This window comes from Engraulis encrasicolus, chromosome 5 (assembly GCF_034702125.1).
Source record: "Engraulis encrasicolus isolate BLACKSEA-1 chromosome 5, IST_EnEncr_1.0, whole genome shotgun sequence".
Classification (NCBI taxonomy): domain Eukaryota; kingdom Metazoa; phylum Chordata; class Actinopteri; order Clupeiformes; family Engraulidae; genus Engraulis; species Engraulis encrasicolus.
In genome coordinates this window covers 27,795,668-27,816,105 of record NC_085861.1, presented here as the reverse complement: position 1 = coordinate 27,816,105, position 20,438 = coordinate 27,795,668, and the positions used below count along the sequence as shown (strand labels likewise).

At 44.0% G+C, this 20,438-nt stretch overlaps 1 protein-coding gene across 1 annotated transcript in view; it reads left to right on the top strand.

Moving 5' to 3' along the window:
* The first annotated feature begins 2,683 nt into the window (after positions 1-2,683).
* phactr4b (phosphatase and actin regulator 4b) overlaps positions 2,684-20,438 on the top strand; it is an 88,346-nt gene continuing 70,591 nt past the window's right edge. Inside the window, exons 1-2 of the mRNA XM_063199049.1 lie at positions 2,684-2,796; positions 3,087-3,131. Of these exons, the coding sequence (XP_063055119.1) occupies positions 3,119-3,131 (13 nt within the window). The 5' untranslated portion in view covers positions 2,684-2,796; positions 3,087-3,118. The remainder of the gene's footprint in view (positions 2,797-3,086; positions 3,132-20,438) is intronic.

The following is a 20,438-nucleotide window of genomic DNA, read 5'->3' as shown; positions in this document are numbered from 1 at the left end:
CACTATTATTTCAATGCGCCTCCTACCCCAACGTTCGTTGTCTGTTCTTTTTGTGATTTTCGCTATATTTCTTGTTTATTTAGACCTAACAATATGAGTAGGCAGTCCGCAAGCAAATCATGAAGATAAGATTTGTGGATTTAAATCTGTCACACCAGGAGTAGGCCTATGTGAACGGTTGAGCGCGCTACAGGGGAAACAGAGGCATGGCGACTCATAACTCATAAGAATCAATGTATGGGCGTTCATTAAGGACTTTAAAGTGCGCAGAATTGCAACTTGTTCCAGTCAAGGGTATCAGAGAGAGAGAGAGAGAGAGAGAGAGAGAGAGAGAGAGAGAGAGAGAGAGAGAGAGAGAGAGAGAGAGAGAGAGAGAGAGAGAGAGAGAGAGAGAGAGAGAGAGAGAGAGAGAGAGAGAGAGAGAGAGAGAGAGAGAGAGAGAGAGAGAGCTGGAACTTGTGCATCTGTTCATGCTCTTTTGCCTTTTGCTGATGTTGAAATGCCTTTAACAGGGCTGATTTGGGTTTTGACTGACAATTAGCTAGTAACAACGTGCATTTGTTTGAAATAAGATGTCTAAGTAATAATTTGTGAATTAACAATACCCCACCAGTAGGTTATTTTACATCACACCATGGATAGGCCTATAAGCCATTCAGTGTGCTTGAGAAAGATAAATAACAGAAAATGTTAAAGAAAGAAAGACTATATAACTTACCTTAATAATAAATACAAAAAAAGCCTATTTAGAGCCTATTGTGCTCCATGAGGATGTATTTAAAAACATATATATAGCCTATCCCCCGCCGTGATGCTTTAAAATGTGAAGGGGTGTAGTCACATGTTTTTGCATTTTTACGTCATTATATTGTTTGACACATTTCTTCTTGGAGCAGGTGTCAATCTTAATTATTTAAACCTCTGAGTCTGCTGGCCCAAATGTTACATTCAATGTTTCAAGAAGGAGGCCGCACCTTGCATAGCAGTGTTTTTTATTGCACATTATATTGTTTGAAAATGGCGAGAGAGACAATATTATCGATTATCGCAATAATTTCTTGTTATCGTTATCGTCTGGCAAAAATTGTTATCGTGACAGGCCTACGCCACTCTAATTATCCCTCTTGCAGTCCATCAAGGAGCAGTGTTGAAGCGCGAAAGCACACACACACACACACACACACACACACACACACACACACACACACACACACACACACACACACACACACACACACACACACACACACACACACGCCAGGTGTATGAACTTTATTCAATTCAAGTAGGTGTTCCTCTTTCAAGTGCAACATAGAGAGGAGTAGCACTCAGTGTTAGCCCACACAGCCACTCGTTTCTGCCTGTCTGGGTCTCAGCATGAGTGCGTGTGATGAAATGAAGCCAGTGGAGGGCCTGCCTCTCAGCCTGGGTGGATGTACTACCGATGTGTTTGAAAGACCAAAGTCCCATCTGTAGGGCTGATGGTTTTCAGACTCGGCAGAGGTTGTTATATAGTGATAAAATAGTGATTTAGGTTTTAGTTATTAATTTAACACACTGCATCTGTTATAATTTAGGTGTTACCAGAATGGCAAAGACCAAGTTGTATTACTTAAGGCCCTGTGAACTGTCATAGTTGTGTAGTACTATATGGTAGTTAAGTTTTTCTTTCAGTGACTATTACTGGACAACGTTGCAGTAGTGTAATGGTGTGTGTTAAGGGGCTACAAAAATGTTAAAGGTTCAGGCACAATGTTTTCTTCTACTATCAGGTCTGCATTTGTAAGAAAAAAAAGATTTTGTTTCTTTTAATACTGGATTGTCCCAGAAGCACATTCATTGTTTGTTCATTCCTTGCCAATTATTATGAAATCCGGTGCCTACCATAGGTGCTGCAGGCATGACCTCTGGTTTTGGAGTATTGGTTTACCTTCAAAAACCAATTACTTCAGAACCAAAAAACAAGTATTCAGGTCTGTGCAATATATCAACATATAGTATAAAGCAGTATTTTGTCCTCATAATCGAGCAGCCCCACAAGCATGAGTTCAACCCATGTCTTTTGGTGACACAGCAGAAAACCATAGCATAAAGAGCAAGCAAAATGGTCTTGATACCTCACTTGATGCAAGGAGGCAGCTCTACAGTGGTACCCCAAGGGAGTAGTGTGGAGGGACCATGCTCAGGATAATGGGGGAGGAGTGCTGGCTATTTGCTGGTTATTTAAAGCAGGACAAAGGCATATTGCCTCCTTTTTGAAAATAGAATTGTCTTTTGCCTCATCCGAAGTACAGTTTTGCAACTCCCTTTTGGTAAAAATGCAGTTACAGCGGCCATATAGGCTATAGTAGCGTTTCTACTGTGTTTCCCTGTTACGAATTATGGTGATTCAACGACATTTTTTTTCAACATTGAATTTAAGGTTGAGAACGCTGCAATGATGCTACAGCAGCATCATAGCTGGGCCTGTTTGTTGTGTGTGAACACCCTTTTCCTTGTGAGGGAATCAAGCTGACTGACTGAAGGACTTGTTTTTTTTTCTCTTCTGACAGGTTGGCGTGATCAAAGGAGCAAGCCTTGACGCCAATAGTGTGCACCTGGGCACACACACACACACACACACACACACACACACACACACACACACACACACACACACACACACACACACACACACACACACACACACACACACACACACACACACACACACACACACACACACAAAAGGTGAAGAAAAAGGAGAAAGGCAATGCTGGCAGCCACCATCCTACAAGGCCAATGACCTTCCCCAGTGTAAGCCCACATTGTAATCCACACCTGCCTGTGTATGCACTCTTTACACATTCAGACCAAATACTGTTTAACCAGCCTTGTTTGTTTTCATCCTCATTGTTATTCTATTTTAAGTGCATGTTAAATGCAAACAGTGTATGCTACTACATGACAAAAATATTAGAGTCCAGATAATGCAAAAGTACAGTCAAAGTAAAGAATCTCTCTCTCTCTCTCTCTCTCTCTCTCTCTCTCTCTCTCTCTCTCTCTCTCTCTCTCTCTCTCTCTCTCTCTCTCTCTCTCTCTCTCAGGATCATCTTGTCGTTGCATCTCAGGCTCTGTGATGGAAAATCGTGGTGAGTTCTCCCATATATTACTTTATAATGTTCTCTGTCTCTCTGTCTCTCTCTCTCTCTCTCTCTCTCTCTCTCTCTCTCTCTCTCTCTCTCTCTCTCTCTCTCTCTCTCTCTCTCTCTCTCTCTCTCTCTCTCTCTCTCTCTGCCATAAATGTATATGTTGTTCAGTGGATGCTTACCTTGCAGAAAGATGCAATGTGTTTGGATGAGTAAGCCACTGAATAAATGGACTCTGTCCTCTGTGATTTGGATGGGGCAGATATGCAGTTTGTCTTTTACTGAAAGGCAAAGTGTGTGCGTGTGCGTGTGCGTGTGCGTGTGTGTGTGCGTGTGTGTTTGTGTGTATAAGAGAGAAGAAGAAGACAAATAAGTACCTCTGTTTCTCATGGCTGTGCTGTTTTCTGGGCCTCTGTGTTCTCCAGAGTAGTGAATGGTAATAATCAGGCGAGTGAGTTAGTGAGTGAGTGGGCGACTCTTAGAATGTGAGCCTCTGTGTGTTTGTTTGTGAGTAGCGCCAATGAATGGTTGACTAAATGAGTGTCCTTATGTGACCCTAGTGCAGTGAGAGTTTATGGATGGATGGATGGATGGATGGATGGATGGATGGGTTGATAGAAGTCATCGATTGATTCATTGAATCAATTTCAATTTCTAATGTGATTCACTGGCTTGACAATTTCTCTTAATTTGTATTGCCCAAGCATATATACAGGATTCACTGAATCACTTCACTGATTGAATTCATTGATCCCAGGCTGGGGCATTTTAGCATAGCACCATGACATGCAGTACATGAGGGTCAATGACGTGGCACATGACATGTCAGGGTGGTGCAACCACAGCTAATGCAACTTTTGTATGGATTAATGGTTTTTGTTTTGTTTTAGTGCATTATCTAAGAAGCATATTCATTGCAGTACATTAATTACCAATTGCTAATTAATTCATTGGCATTAGCTGTGGTTGTACCAGCTGACGTCTGAGCTAAAAAAAATACGTCATTGACCCTTGAACAAACAGATGTACTGTATAGTGTATACAAAAAACTGAATGGCTAAATCCACAGAGACACTGATTAAACAATAACAGAAGGACCGTGCTTCATCCCTCGCACACAATTTGCAGTCAGATCAATGACTCATACACTTTGGTGAAGCGCCACTCTGATGATTGCTAACTCTGCATCCTCACCTTGAAGTTGTGCCACTAGTGGAGCCTGCTGCCATTGTCATCATCGCTGCTGCTGGTTCTTGCTGTGCCAAATATGTCCCCTAAGCTCCCAAAGGGGCCCCTGTACTGCGCCACGGCTGAGTGAACTGTGTGTGTGTGTGTGTGTGTGTGTGTGTGTGTGTGTGTGTGTGTGTGTGTGTGTGTGTGTGTGTGTGTGTGTGTGTGTGTGTGTGTGTGTGTGTGTGTGTGTGTGTGTGTGTGTGTGTGTGTGTGTGTGTGTGCGTAAGTGTCTGAGTGTGTGAGTGTGTGAGTGTGTGAGTGTGTGAGTGTGTGCGTAAGTGTCTGAGTGTGTGAGTGTCTGTGTAGTTGTGGGTGCATGTGCATACATGTGTGTGTGTGTCGCTGCGTGCACTCAAAAGGAATGCCTGTGTGTCTGTGTGTGCCTGCGTGCTCGCCCACGAGTATGTGTGTGCACGCGCAGATCACTGCATAGTGTTCACTTCGACTCCTCTCATCTTATTGCCCCTGTCTATACACCTGACTGAATCCACAAGCACCACTACTCATCACATGAGCATGCCTGGTTGAGCCACCCAGTCAGCAGCATTATAATTACACTGAGTTGAAATCATGCATGCATAGAACGTGGATGGATAGAATTGGTGCATGGGTGAAGGGATTGAGGTAGAGGTAAGGATAGATGGATGGATGGATGGATGGATGGATGGATGGATGGATGGATGGATGGATGGATGGATGGATGGATGGATGGATGGATGGATGGATGGATGGATGGATGGGTGGGTGGTTGTATGGATAAACTGGCATGGATTGATACATACTGTACTCTGCATGTCTGGATGGATGAACAGTCATGGTTTGATTAATACCGTATATGGATTGATGAATTGATGTAGATATACTGCATGTGTAAATCGATGGCTAGATAGACAGATACATGGATGTTTGAAAGGAAGGTTTGACTTTGCATGCATGAATGCCTGGATTCACAAGATAGTGCAATAATGTCCTTCATGCTGACTTAATCCCCTTTATTTTTTATCCTTTCATTCTTAGTTCTCATTTTTGCTTTGTTTTTTTGTGTTTGCATTTCACTCACACATTGAACTGTCACTGTGTGAAATGCTCTGTACAAAAAACTAGCCTTGTCTTTGGACAGACTCCTACTGAACCTCCCACCACTGTAGTTTTTACAAAGCATCAATTGCCATATGGTGTGCCGTACTTGTCCATATGGTACCCACGGCAAATGGCAACATGGGTGTTTGTTTCGGCTTTAGCTCATTTAGGAGCATGTTCATGATTTTCACAGCGTCCAGCTGATGTCGTGTTTGCCTTTGTGGTGGGCTTAAAAGAACAGCTGACTGTACAGGGATGTTTTGACAATCGCTCACATAGGCAGTGTGCTTCCATAGCTTTCCGATTGAATTTCGTGGGGGTGCGCGCGTGTGTGTCTGTGTATCTGTCTGACCCTATGTGTGCGCGTGTGTGCGCGTGCCTATGTCTGTGTGTGTCTGCGTGCGGCTGCCTCTGTGTGTGTTTTTTTTGGTAGTGAAACTCAAAATAGGTCACAATCTGATACAGTCACGATCCATTGCCCACAGTAATGTGTGATCACAGTGATTCTGTAGCTCCAGATCCCTTCAAGCGGATACTCTACACATCAGTATGCATTCCTAATGTGTGCATTAGGGCTGTAACGATATTGGATCGAACCGAGAAATCGCGATACTCAAAGTCACGATACTGTTTCGTGATGTAAGGAGGCGATATCGTGATACGCCCTTTCATAGTTTTGTCATCCTTCAGTTCAGTAAACAACCATATGATACAATGTGATTGTGCTTCCAAGCTTCAAATGAGATACATTTCAGAAATCGTGTGGTGTATCGAACCGTAGGTCATGAATCGGGATACAAACCGAATCGTGAGTTGAGTGTATCGTTACAGCCCTAGTGTGCATGCAACTGAGGAGGACAATAACACATTAATTAACGGGGCGAAGCTAGTCTATTTCTGTAGTAAGTACTGTGTGCCTTGGTCTCCCTGTGTTTCGTTCCCCCTGTTGCACACATTGGCAAATCTTATCATGTAGAGGCTTTGTTAAAATTTGAGGCGTCTGTGTGTGTGTCCGTGTGTTAGTGTGTGTGTGTATGCGTGCGTGTGTACGTGCGTGTGTTCATAGCTTGTGTTGTGAATGTGAGGGCGCTTGCATGCCTGAGCCTCAGTTAACTATAGCCAACCATGCCTGGATGCCTGCCTGTGTCCCCTAAGTAGAGAGAGCATTGTTACTGGTTGACTGCGCTGCTTGGTGTGAACTAGCCTAGAAGTTTTTTGGCTTGACCTTTCCACCTTGTCTGGCTCCCTGGGTGTGAACACTAATGTGTGTTTGTGCACATGTGTGCGTCTGAGTACATGCCTGTGTGTGTGTGTGTGTGTGTGTGTGTGTGTGTGTGTGTGTGTGTGTGTGTGTGTGTGTGTGTGTGTGTGTGTGTGTGTGTGTGTGTGTGTGTGTGTGTGTGTGTGTGTGTGTGTGTGTGTGTGTGTGTGTGTGTGTGTGTGCTCAGTCGAGCTGCCAGTCTAAGGGGCATGTGGGTTAATTACTGTGTTCAGGCCTTGATGGAAACAGGCTTTCCTCCGAGGAGCCATTGGAATTCACTCTCAGCCCTCAGGACCTTGCATCTATTCACACAAGTCCTTACCAATCTCTGTCTTTCTCTCCCTCTCTCCCTCTCTCCCTCTGCTTCTCGCTCTCCCTCTCTCCCTCTCTCCCTCTCTCCCTCTGCTTCTCTCTCTCTCTCTCTCTCTCTCTCTCTCTCTCTCTCTCTCTCTCTCTCTCTCTCACTCTCTTGTGCGCGTGTGCGCACTTGCTCACTCTCCATTGTTAGTACTCTTTCTTTTTGTGCTCTCTCTCTTTCTCTCTCTCTCTCTCTCTCTCTCTCTCTCTCTCTCTCTCTCTCTCTCTCTCTCTCTCTCTCTCCCTCTCTCTCTCTCCTTTCTCTCAACCTCTCTCAACCCCTCATTCATTTCACCTCTCTTAGTCGTCGTCTCTTTCCCCTCTGTCCCTCTGTCTCACTCTCTCCCCAGTGTTTTTACTTCATTTCTTCCTCGCTACCATCGGTCTCCTGAGGACATTTGGGGATTGTGATTAAATAGGTAGATCTAAGACGGATAAATCTGATAAGAGCTGGAAACCAATTTGATGATATCCTGTCTGCTCTGGGGCCCAGGTAGGGAGGTACATGAAGTAATGACGAGGAAGATGCAGCGAGAGTGGAGGGTGAAGAGAATGCAAAGAGAGAAGAGGATGAGGTGGATGGAGATCAGGTAACCCAATGGAAGATGAAGAGAACGAAGAGGAGGTTATTCAGAGAGTGATGAGGAGGAGGAGGGAGAGGAAGGTGATGAGGAAGATGAGGTAGAGCAGTGGGGAGGTAGTTCAGCAGGGACCCCCTGTGCGTCCCAAACACCCACAATAGTCTTAGCCTAGCAATTAGTCTTTAGCAATATTAGCGGACAAATGCGGAAATGCATCTACAGTATTAACCACACAAGTGAATACTGTTCCTCACCAGATTATGGAATTGTGTTAGCTGTTAGCTGTTAACCCATTGTGTCCTGGAGCGACATATACGCTGCATTCAAGTTCTTGAGATTTGAGCTGTTTTATAAAAAATGTGGGTGTGTTAGAGCTGATTGAACACATTCTAGTGCAAAATGAAGGTTCTAGCTTTTAAATGCAACTTATGTCATGTTTTTATGTGCTTCGGAGGCTGAGATATTTAGGTTTTAATAGGGAGAGGGCACCCTTTCCCAAAAAGGGCTTAGGACAAAATGGGTTAACCCAGGGGTGTCAAACTCAAATTCACAGGGGGCTAAAATCTAGATCTGGGAGGAAGTTGCGGGCCGAACTCAATATTCAAAAAGCACTGAAATTGTGCGTGCACGCACATGCTTACAATACTTAAGTGCTTACATCTTAAACACTCAATCCCAGCAGATATTGTAGTTCAAATGTGCCTGCACAGTCTGCTGTAAATGAGTGGAAGACATCACTGATGCACTTGTATGAGCATGTGACACCCAAAATTTCATGTTAAAGTCATATTAAAATACATTAATGTGTAGGGGGGGCCAACTGTAATACACATTTAAAATGATCTCGCGGGCCAAATAAAATGACTCAGCGGGCCAAATTTGGCCCCTGGGCCTGAGTTTGACATCCCTGGGTTAACCTGTGCGAAGTTCCTTCTCTCCGTGACCGCCCTTCAGTACCTAGGTGTCCCCGACCCCCAGTTTGGGAACCTCTGAGGTAGTGAATGGAGAGCGGAGGACAAAGAAGGTAAAGTAATGCAGAGAGAGAGAGAGGAAGACGAAGATCAGGTAACTCAAAGATGAAGGGGATGAGGAGGGTGAAGATGAAGGATGAGGAAGATGTGGGTAGTAAATGGAGAGCGGAGGACATGGAAGGTAAAGGAATGCAGAGAAAGAAGAGGATGAGGACGGTGAAGATCAGGTAACTCGGTGGGTGATGAGGATGAGGAGGAAGGTGGAGAGGATGAGGAGGATGAAGATCAGGTAACTCGGTGAGTGATGAGGATGAGGAGGAAGGTGGAGAGGATGAGGAGGACGATTACAATGCCCTTACAGTAGAGAGGAGGATTTCTGTCTGAAGTACTTTTTTATAACATTACTGCACCTTTGCCTGCTGCTGACTTTGTTGTTGCTTACATGTGCTAGACACAGAGATAGATTCTCTGAGTGTTCCTACGCCCTCGCATGTCCAACTCCTGCAGGAGCAGGTTGAGTTTAACCCATTTTCTGGGTCACATGAGCAGCTTCTGGAGTGGCTGCCGACTAGGCGCTGTGTGTGAGTGTGCGAGTGTGTGTGTGTGTGTGTGTACACACAAGCACTTGTTTATGTGAGTGCGTGACTGCGCGTGCATGACAGTGTGTGAGCATGCAAATGTGTGTGCGGGCGATGTGGAGCGTCAGGCCCTCTTTGGAAGTTTGCCCCAGCGGAGAGGCGTCTAAGTGGGCCAGAGAGGAGAGCAAGACAGGCCAAAAATCCTCCAATCCCCACACACTCACACACTCTGTCTGACACACACACACACACACACACACACACACACACACACACACACACACACACACACACACACACACACACACACACACACACACACACACACACACACACACACACCATTCACTCACTCTATATTTCCGCTTTGAGGCTGACCAGAACCATCTCCCTCAGCTAGAACCAAAGCCTTAGTCACACCCTCTCACTGCTGAAGCCTTATCATGACAGACCCTCAGCTGTTGCTAATAATAGATGGGCCAGATTTGAGAAAGACCATTAAGTAAAGTATGTCTTTGATGATTCTCTCATGCATCCGAAACATGGTAGTCAGAGAATCCAAGCTGGACTTCTTCAGCTTGAATTTAGTTCACTTTCTTCCAAAGCTATTGTAGAGAGAAACTGGAGCTTATTATTGGGAACAAGGAGCCGTATCTCTACTTTAGATCACCGGATGTCGATACACTGTACAGTTTTAGGGGAAGCTTCGGTTCAAATATTTATAATTATTTATCTGCCTTTGGAGACTAATATATGGCAGAACTGCAAATCCAGGTCCTTTTTGGACATGCACAGTGAATAAAATGTAGATGAAAGTTGTTTGTTTGTATATATACAGTACATGGTGCAATCGGACACTCTGAATACTGCGTGTGTGTGTTGTGATTCTCTGATGTGGTTAGGCCATGTGATTGCCTGCAAGGTGAAATGGTGGGTGAGCGATTGCACTTGACTGTGCTCTGGAGTGTGATTGTGGCCAGATGCGTTGGTTCCCAGAGCAGAGCGCTGCTGTGGAAGTCAATGGGAAGTCAGTCGGAAGAAGAAGAGCTTGATATGAGTGCAGGAAGGGCTGGAGTGCAGGAAGGGTTGGAGTGTCAGTATGTGTTTATGCTCGGATCATGGCCAACGACGCTCATCACATTTATTGAGAATGTGACTAAAACAGACTTTAATTTGAAAGAAACAAGTCCGACAGGCGGACAACAGATGCGTCCGTCTATGCCCGTTCTGAACCTTTTTTGCCCAAACGCCCCCTTGGCCTCCTCATAACCTGTCAAGGCAATTTATCAATAAGCCTACCATGTACTGTATAAGCCTGGATTTGAAAAAGTACCATAGGATTTCAACAGTGTTGGGCAATTTACTGAAAAACTGTAATGCATTGCTGATTACATGTTACTGTCTTTTCAAAATAATCCCTTACACTACATTTAGCAATGTGGGGACCTAAGGCGAATTTAGTTTAGGGGGGCCATCGGTCCATCCCATATCACATTTTTTTTTAACTCTATTTTTGTTAGGCTATTTTTTTTTTTTTTTTTAATCACATTTTTTTTTTTTTTTTTTAATTACAAACATAAAAAACAGGCAAACATTACAACCCTTTCTGGACAGATTTCAATGAATAGGCTATTTGCAATTTTGCATAGGCCTACATTAAATAAACTAAAATGTGAAATTCTCTTTTCACTTTAATAGGCCTATGAGAGCAGTGATGTCCCCCCCTCACTGAAGTGTTATTTCATGTGTGAGCATGATGCTGTCACCTATTTGAAGTGACGTTGATGTTGGATTTCATGGAATACTTTTAAATGCCGCTTTGGGAAGAAAACAGAGTAGGCGACAGGTGAACTGTATTTCTGTCAAAACAGTGGTTTGCAGGCGTTTGCGTTTTCACGTGGATATTGTCTTCGTGGACCGTAACAGACAAACCGTAAGTTCCATAAACTAATCAATGAGACATTTGCTACGTGTACATGATGTTTTTGAATCGGATCTAATAGATCAGATTTAAGTAGATCGGATTAAGAGTTATTTTGCGACGTGTATACATGGCAATTTCACTTAAATGCGATTAAACGTCTGGGGAAAATAAAGCATTGCGATTGGACTGAGGACGCACGTGCTGAGTGAGCCAAATAAGGCGTGGGGGCGTGGTCGCCAAACCTCCAGGGAACTACTGGGACACAAGCTTATCTTCAGCCCGAAAATGAATTCCCTCAGTGGACTCAAGGCTGGTAAAATCCCCTTTGGGTCTGGTTCTTTCAAATGCTAGTTAGCACCCTCCTAGCTTAGAAAAACGAACTGGTGAAAGGGTGATGTGGAGTAACTTTGTTGTGCTTAATTACTTCGTGGGGCATTTTTACATCAATATATGGAAGCCACAACATTTATAGTCGCTTAGGGACTTTAAATTAAGCAAAACTTTCATGTGAAAATCAACAGGAAGTGCCGCCATCTTTTTCTCACTGACAAAGAGCACGGCATAGCACGGGCTCTTGGCGCCATCGTGTGGTCAACGAGCATGCGTGGAACGACCGGATTAATAGTAATTCTGATTAAAAGGTTACATGACAGAGGAACGTGTTTAATCGGATTCAAAAGAGGAATAAACCACCCACTTTAATCGGACTTAAGTTTAAATCGGAATAAACTTAAATCCTGTTCGGTAAGTGTTTACATGATGTTTTTAAAGTGGAATTAAGTTTTAATGAGATTTAAAGTGAGTTAAATCGGACTTAAGTGTCTCATGTAAACGCAGAGATTGGCTACGTGTACATGATGTTTTTAAGTCCGATTTAATAAATGCGATTTAAATAGATCGGATTAAGAGTTATTTTGCGATGTGTATACATGGCACTTTCACTTAAATGCGATTAAACGTCTGGGGAAAATAAAGCATTGCGATTGGACTGAGGACGCACGTGCTGAGCGAGCCAAATAAGGCACGGGGGCGTGGTTCAATGCCACCGAGATGCAGGTCATCTTCCCCACGAAAATCGTTGCCTCAGGCGGACTGAAATCACAACATTTCCCCCTTTCTCCCTGGATCATTTACAATGCTACATTAGCTACCCTGTTAGCATAGAAAAACGAGTGGTCAAATGGTAATGTGGAGTAACTTTGTTGTGCTTCATTACTTCGTGGGGCACTTTTACATCAATATATGGAAGCCACAACATTTATAGTCGCTTAGGGACTTTAAATTAAGCAAAACTTTCATGTGAAAATCAACAGGAAGTGCCGCCATGTTTTTCTCACTGGCAAAGAGCACGGTTGGTTTGCACGCATGAGCTCCAGGCCAAAACTGAGCGACTGCCACCTTGTGGACACAAGAGGGAATCACAGGAGGGAATCACAATTCAGAAACGCATCACGGGAGGGAAACGCATCACGGGAGGGCGGACGGACGGACGGACGGGCGGACGGACGGACGGACGGACACCAAAGCCTCTTATAGAGATGCGTGGGACGCATCTAAAAAGTTCAAATCCAAAACATAGAAGTGCGTATATACCATCACAGACGGAGGTCTTGGCTGTGCGGCAATGAATCAGAACAACATTCACATATTTTACTTTTTTCGTAAAATAGGCTCAGTTGTTTTTGTCAACACCATCAAATGCAATTAAAAGTAAAAAAAACAATGTGTGTTTGAATTAAGATGAAGAATTATAATTGAACAGCACTGAAGATGCATATTGTAAGCATATCCATTTGAAACACGGAAAACTCCCTGTGATGTTGGTGACTTTGGTGACACAAATCTGAAGGTGGTGACAGGGGGTAGCTTGTTATAGTATGTGACTGAATTGATTCACATGTTGATGAAACATTATAAGAAATATTAGTATTCATTGTGATCCAAAAGTATATTCTAGCCTCCACTGAGGAGCATTTGGAGGCTTTTGTCACCTCTGTCAGGCACAAAACCTGACGATGGTGACATGTAACAGAGGTGACAAAAACCTACTCTTCAACATAATATGGATAGTTTGTTCACATTAGCCATTTTGTTTTCCCTAATATCATATTTTTTATACAAAAATGACTGTTATGGTTGTGACAGTTGCAGTGTCCAAACCAATTAACACATTGAAGAGAAATTTGTAAAGTTACAAGGAGCTTCAGTGATGGTCAAGCATGCAGCAGAGCTGAAGGTTTGAAAATGGGTCCGCAGTGATGTAGATGACCTTATGCATGCCTGAAGTTATTGTATTTTAAAAATATCTGGCTGTGGCAAATATGGATGGAAACATTTAAGCAATCAGAATAGAATAGTAAATATTTTTTTCTGAACTCACTGTTCTATTGAACTATTTCAATACATTTTTCCATGTAATAATGAAAATATTTTTCAAACTCATCAATGAGGTTTTCATTATTAATCAATTGAAATTACTATGTTGTGCTTAGACAGCAGGTTTTATGGGTGGTAAGTATTCAGTAATTAAATAAAGTATCAATTAAATATTTAAAACAAATACACATTTGTGTAACAGATCCCTTGATCATGACCTGGATTTTGTTCAAGAATATGTAATAGATTTTCAACAAAATTTGCACATTTATGTGTGGGACGTGTTTTTGCCAAACTTTTTTAAGAATCAGTACAATACAACCAGCCTCCTCTTTTGTCTCTTCCTCTTCTGCTGTATGTCTAGCATTATGTCATTCTGTCATTTGATCCATCCATCATTCAATTTATCTTTCTATCTTCCTATTGTTCATTCTATTTATCATGCTATCATTCAAGCATTCAATCTGTCATTCTATTGTTCTGTCGTTCTATCATTCTCTTTTGGACATTCTCTCGCTTTCTCATTCCTCGTTCTCTCATTGGATTTATCGTTTTTGTCATTTTGTAATGTCATCTACATTGTCGTTGTATCCATTATCTGCATGTTTTATCATTTTTCCTGTTATTCTGTCTCTGTCTCTGTCTCTGTCTCTCTCTCTCTCTCTCTCTCTCTCTCTCTCTCTCTCTCTCTCTCTCTCTCTCTCTCTCTCTCTCTCTCTCTCTCTCATTTCCCTTGGTTTGCATCACTGTGCTTTGGGCCCTGAGGGTTTTACGCCTCTTTGTATCTCCCTTGCCGACTGTCAGCTTCTCGTTCTCACTTGTTCTCACTCTCTGAGTTCCTTCTCTCATTCTGCGTGCGTGTGCATAATATGCGTGAATGTGTGTGCGTGCATGTCTGTTTGCATATGACTGAGTGTAATAGTTGAGTCAGACTGTGTGTGTGTGTGTGTGTGTGTGTGTGTGTGTGTGTGTGTGTGTGTGTGTGTGTGTGTGTGTGTGTGTGTGTGTCAGAGGTAAGAACGGGTAAAAAAATCCAAGCCCGAACCGACATGGGCCCATGGGAATTGGGCCGGGCCCGGCCCGAGGCCGACTAATTATTGGATGTGTAGGCCCGAGCCCGAGGGAAGCCCGAAATTTCAAATTTTATTTACAGTGGAATCCGTATAGTGGTCACGTTTGTCCAAGCCAATTTGAACACTGTAAGCGATTGATTACTAAAACCGAATTTGTATTATTTCACCCCTTTTTTGTCTCTACCTGTCTGGCAAAAATGAGCGCTGAGAAAGACGAGGCTTACATGCATTTCAAAGCATAGACCACGCACGGGTCGTCATCTCTTATGATGTCAAATAAGTTTGTAAAGTTCCCATTCCACAAACGTTTTCTGGCGAGTTTCTGCACAGTGTGATTCAGGTTATGCATGCAAAACGCCGCAAGAATGCGCACTTAAAATTGCCACGCCGATAAATAACACACTGCTGCATAGCCTGCTGTACAGTAGTAGCCTACAACGTGTTTTTTTTGGACACCGTTTAAAAAAGCCACGCAAAGAACTGGTTGGAATTGGGAAAGTCGCGCTGGGCTTGCTGGCATAGGAGAGATGAGAAGGGCGAGGGGGAGTGGGAGGGACTCGTGGGGAGACGCAGCCTGTACAGCTGTTGCAGTTTAAACCAAAGAAACTCAAGAGAAAGAACAATCTCATGGCGGGGAATGCATTGGCCACGGTGTAGTACGGGGGCGTTGCCTGAGGACACGAGTGGATGGAAAATTAACTCCCTTGCGCATGGTCATTGGTCATCCATCCACGATGGATGCCATTTTCGTACTCCGTAATTTGTGGCCAAGTAACGGCAGCTGTTGGTCAGCAGTAATTGCTGGGGGTAATTAAGGACAGCTGACAGACATTCACGCTGTCCTATGACCTGTTCCACAGTGAATAACATTTCCGTACTCCCCTCGCCATCATTTCCTACTACGCTGTTATGACGTGAGTAAGCCCTCTTGTCTCAATCCTCTTTGGTTTGAACACAAGGTAGCCTGAGGAATGCCAAGCTTCGCCAAAACATCTCGTTGGCTCGTTTTTGGTGAATGTTCATACGTTTCGAAGAGCCTATGTTTTTCATTCCCAGAATAAGAGAGACATGATTCACGTGCTTGCTGTCCGGTGTTAACTCGTTAGGCTACATTGGCTAGCGAGACAGAGGCATGTGTACACAGCCTCATCACCAGAGAGTTTCTATGTGAACAGGTTGCGTCCCCACTCAGTCGAGCCATGCCTGCAGTTCACTGGGGTGCTGTCGGGAGAGCGCAGCCCATTCACTGTATGGAGTTTGCACTCCTCGGTTGGCGCCCCTAGAGTAGGCTACAGTAGGCTACCACCCGGAAAAGTGGCGAGTTGAGTCTCGCGCAATACCCTTACAACCTATCTGGCATATACAGAAGCAGACGTCGGGAAAGGAATCGCGGGAGTAAAAAATGAAATGGCTACACTGAGTTTTTCAATACTTTTTGCACATGTTTACATTCATAAAATGACAAAAATGAACATTATAAGCGGATTTTTGATCACTGTAAACGAATTATTTAAACAGTATTTGTATAGAAATGATTCTGTCCCAAGCTTTTTGATCTAGGCTATATAAGCGGTTGATTACTATATCCGTGACCACTATAAGCGGATTCCACTGTATAAGGAGGGGTGATCTATGATAACGAATCAAAGCCCTTAAATTAAAGCCATTAAAGTATTTTGTTACGAAATCTAAGTTAAATAGACTGTATAAACATGCAGGCCATCTTTTATATTTCTGTGTATGCTGCACTGCAGTGCACAGAGGTTACATTAAGCGATAATCCATCATTGACGCTTTTTTTAAGAGTTGGCGGAAAATTTTAAGGGCGTCCGTCATTTTGACCGGCTGATCATTGGGCCATAAGCCACAGCAGCAGTACGACCTTAAAAATCTAGCGCGGCACAGAGAGAGACAGCGAGACAAAGAAGAACAACGACGCGAGCAGCAGAACAGGAATGAAGGAGTTCTTGAATTGCCATTGCAAGAGTTTATTAGGCTACAGTATGTGTCGGGTTGATGAGGCGACCTCTGTTTTTTGCAGACCACGCGTCTCTCGTGGCCAAAACACGGCCGAAATGCCTCAGCGCACTGTGATGGGAGGGAGAGGCGAGGGAAAGCGCGTGCATTCTAGCAGCAGGCACTGCACTGCTGGATTATCAACTGACGTGGAATATTATTAACGCACAGCCTACATAGCCTATTTATTTATTTAAAAAAAAAAAAAAAACTGTCAACGATAGAGAAGCCGAACCCGACCCTACCCGAACGTAATGAGTGACATTTCAGGCCCGACCCGACCCGAAATTGGCTCGGGTTCGGGTTCGGGCTCGGGCCTGGGCCAAAAATCATAGGTCTAGTGTGTGTGTGTGTGTGTGTGTGTGTGTGTGTGTGTGTCTGTGTCTGTGTCTGTGTCTGTGTCTGTGTGTGTGTGTGTGTGTGTGTACAGTATAAGTGGTTAAGTGGTTGAAATGATGCTGCAGTGAGCTTCAGTCTCCTCCTTTGCCCACTCTGAAGTCACTTCTCAACTGACTGACTGACTTCCTCATCTCCTGAGTCCTCCTGACTCAGTGCGTCTGACGCATCTTAGCGTATCTGCCCTGCAGCACCTGTTCCTTTTGGTAGGAGCCCAGTCAGTGCCGCTTTCATGCCCGAGATAAGTGCCTTTTCCTGGGGTAGGTAAATCTGAAAGGCCCCTTAAGCCACCTGGTGGCGGCATAGATGATTGACTAACTGGTTGAAACACTTTTGTAGTGCTATTGGTCACTCTGCAGGCTTTCGCACAATTGAGTCTCATCTGTGCTACAGAAAGACTCACTGCTCCTCCATGAACATAATTGGTGTGCTTATCGCCCATGGAGGGCTGCAGTGCATATTCACAAGTATCTTTCACCCAGTAACTGTTTCATGGAAGAGCTGTAGCTGCTGAAAACATTATTTTCACGATCGTGGCGTCCTTGGTGTGCTGCATGAGTCGAGGAAAGCACTGAAAGATTAAAAAAAAACAAAAAAAAACTAGCCACCCTGACTCAAATTGTTGGGGTTCACGTCACTGACACCTGAGCACAGAGCCGTTACCAGGGTTGTCTGAAATATGAACCGCAATTAAAGGGACACTGTGTGAGATTTTTAGATGTTTATTTCCAGAATTCATGCTGCCCATTCACTAAAGTTACCTTTTTCACGAATACTTACCACCACCATCAAATTCTAAGTAATCGTTATGACTGGAAAAATTGCAATTTTCATACATGAAAAGGGGGATCTTCTCCATGGTCCGCCATTTTGAATTTCCAAAAATAGCCATTTTTAGCTGCAAAAATGACTGTACTTGGACCATACTAGAAAAATATTAGTTTATTACTTAGTAAACTTTTAAGTTAAGATCAAATCTGGCAATAGGCAGCCCAGTTTCAATGAGCAGCATAGTTGCAGTACCCTTTTTGACCATTTCCTGCACAGTGTCCCTTTAACAATCTATGGAGCTGATATCTTCATTTTTCACATAATTAGCGCGGTCGTGGAGCTACTTAATGGAGCATTGTAAAGCGTGATAAGAAAATTCTGTCTGACCTTGGGGACTTGCTGAAGTTAAGAGAGTCTCAGTGTCAGTGTCTAGGGCTGGGTATCGCAGACATGTTCCTGTATCGATTCGATTTCGATTCTTAGGGCTTTGAATCGATTAATCATGATTCAATTCGATTCGATTTGATTCATTCCGAATCGATTCAATCCGTTCCCTTCTTGGTGCCAGGATTTCCCCCAAAAGATGCTGTTGCCTATTTTTATATAAAAATGTCAAAGGGCTGTGGCTTGACAGTGTTGCTAATTTGTAATAAGTAGGCCTAGGCCTAATTGACTAATACCTACTGGGTATTTTCCATAGACCTAAATTAAACAAAAAGAAAAAGAACCAAAAAATCGTTTTTGTGCCCTGTGAATCGATTATGTGAATTTCGATTCGATTCGATCGATTAACGATTAACTTGATTATTTTACCCAGCCCTATCAGTGTCAGTGTCAGTGTCTGTCTCTCTCTCTCTCTCTCTCTCTCTCTCTCTCTCTCTCCCCATATACTTTTCCATACTGCTGTATTTGGGATTGCCATTAAATGTATGAGGCTGTGTCAGGAGGTCGGGTGGGTCCTGTATCTCGGTGGAGCCAGAGAGGCTGAAAGGCTCGATTAAAGACTCTCTTCCTGTAACTGCTCTCGCCACCTGCCAGGCAGGTGCTCAAGGTTTGCTGAAGTGAAGTGAAGTGGGGGGAAATGCAGTCTGTCTCTCTCACACACTCCCTCCCCATCCTTATGTTTTATATCTTCCTTTCTCTCCTTCACTCCTCTCCTCTCTTGCAACTCTTCCTCTGCTCTCCTCTGCTCTCTCACGCTTCTCTCCATCCACCCTCATATCTCATCCCTTTCCCTCTCCTTTACTGTCTTCACCCCCCCCCCTTCTCTGTCCTCTCCTCCCTCCCTCCCTCCCTCTCCTCCTCTACTGGACCCCTTTCTCCCTCTTCTTAACTGTGTCACCGCTCTCTTCAATGTGATTCATGGCGCCTGCTCTCCCTCTCCTTCTCTTTCTGTCTCAGCGTCTCTCTCTCACCACAATCCCCCCAGTACCACAACCCTCCATCCCATCTTTGTCATCTCCCTCTCTCCCTCCCTCTCTCTCTCTCTCTCTCTCTCTCTCTCTCTCTCTCTCTCTCTCTCTCTCTCTCTCTCTCTCTCTCTCTCTCTCTCTCTTTCTCTCTCTCTCTCTGTACTCCCCTGTGTGCTTGACTGAGAAGAGTTAATCCCACCACGTCTGCTGGAGTCAAGATAACGGCGCCTCAATGCATACAGTTGGGAACAGCTCTCAGTCCCTCTCTTTCTCCCTCGACTCTCTGACTGTCTTTTTGTGTCTACTCTAGCTCCCTCACTTTCACTCACTCACTGAAGACACCATGCACTTCCAACCCACCAACTGCTCTCTCTCTCTCTCTCTCTCTCTCTCTCTCTCTCTCTCTCTCTCTCTCTCTCTCTCTCTCTCTCTCTCTCTCTCTCTCTCTTTCTCTCTCTCTCTCCCTCTCTCTCTCTCTTGCTGTCTTTTACACATAGTGTACAGCAGGGCTTGACATTAACTTTTTCACCCACCGGCCACTGTGGCTAGTGGAGTCACTAGCCATTCCGGTATTCCACTAGCCACCAATTTTATATCGTTTTTTCCCCCCCTTTATCACGTACATCTAACCTCAGAAGATGAGGTGCTAAAGCAAGATGAGTGTATATTTCTACATGGAAGCATATCAAGCAAATAGACACTGAGCTACTGAGCTTTTTCTTGAACCAAACAATTGATACAGAAGGGGCACACAATAGAATATAGGCTGTGGTGCGTATGTCATACCAAGCAATAAGCTGCCAGCCAAATTGGCTAGTGACACTGAAAGTATTACTAGCCAAAGCCAAGTTTTACCAGCATTTGGCCGGTTTGCTGGTGCCAGTGTCAAGCCCTGGTGTACAGTACAGGCGCACACACGGATATGGCATATGTACGGTAGATACAGTTATCATACATAGCACATATAACTAGAGATGCACCGGATCCTGATTTTTAGGATCCTGCCGGATACCGGATCCACTGCTTAAGATCCTGCCGGATCCGGAACCGGATACCGGATCCTACAAAAGGGTTGAAACATATAGTCTACTCGCACACGTGGGCCCTTTTTATTACGTTGGCTCAAACTATTTTTTAGACTCATTGGATTATTGCCACACTGCCTGCAACGGCCGCTTCCAAAGGGCTTTCACTCCATGCAGTGATTGGGGTTGTGAAAGACTGACTGAAAAGCCTAGGCTAGAGATGCACCAGACCCTGATTTTTAGGTAACATTGCCGG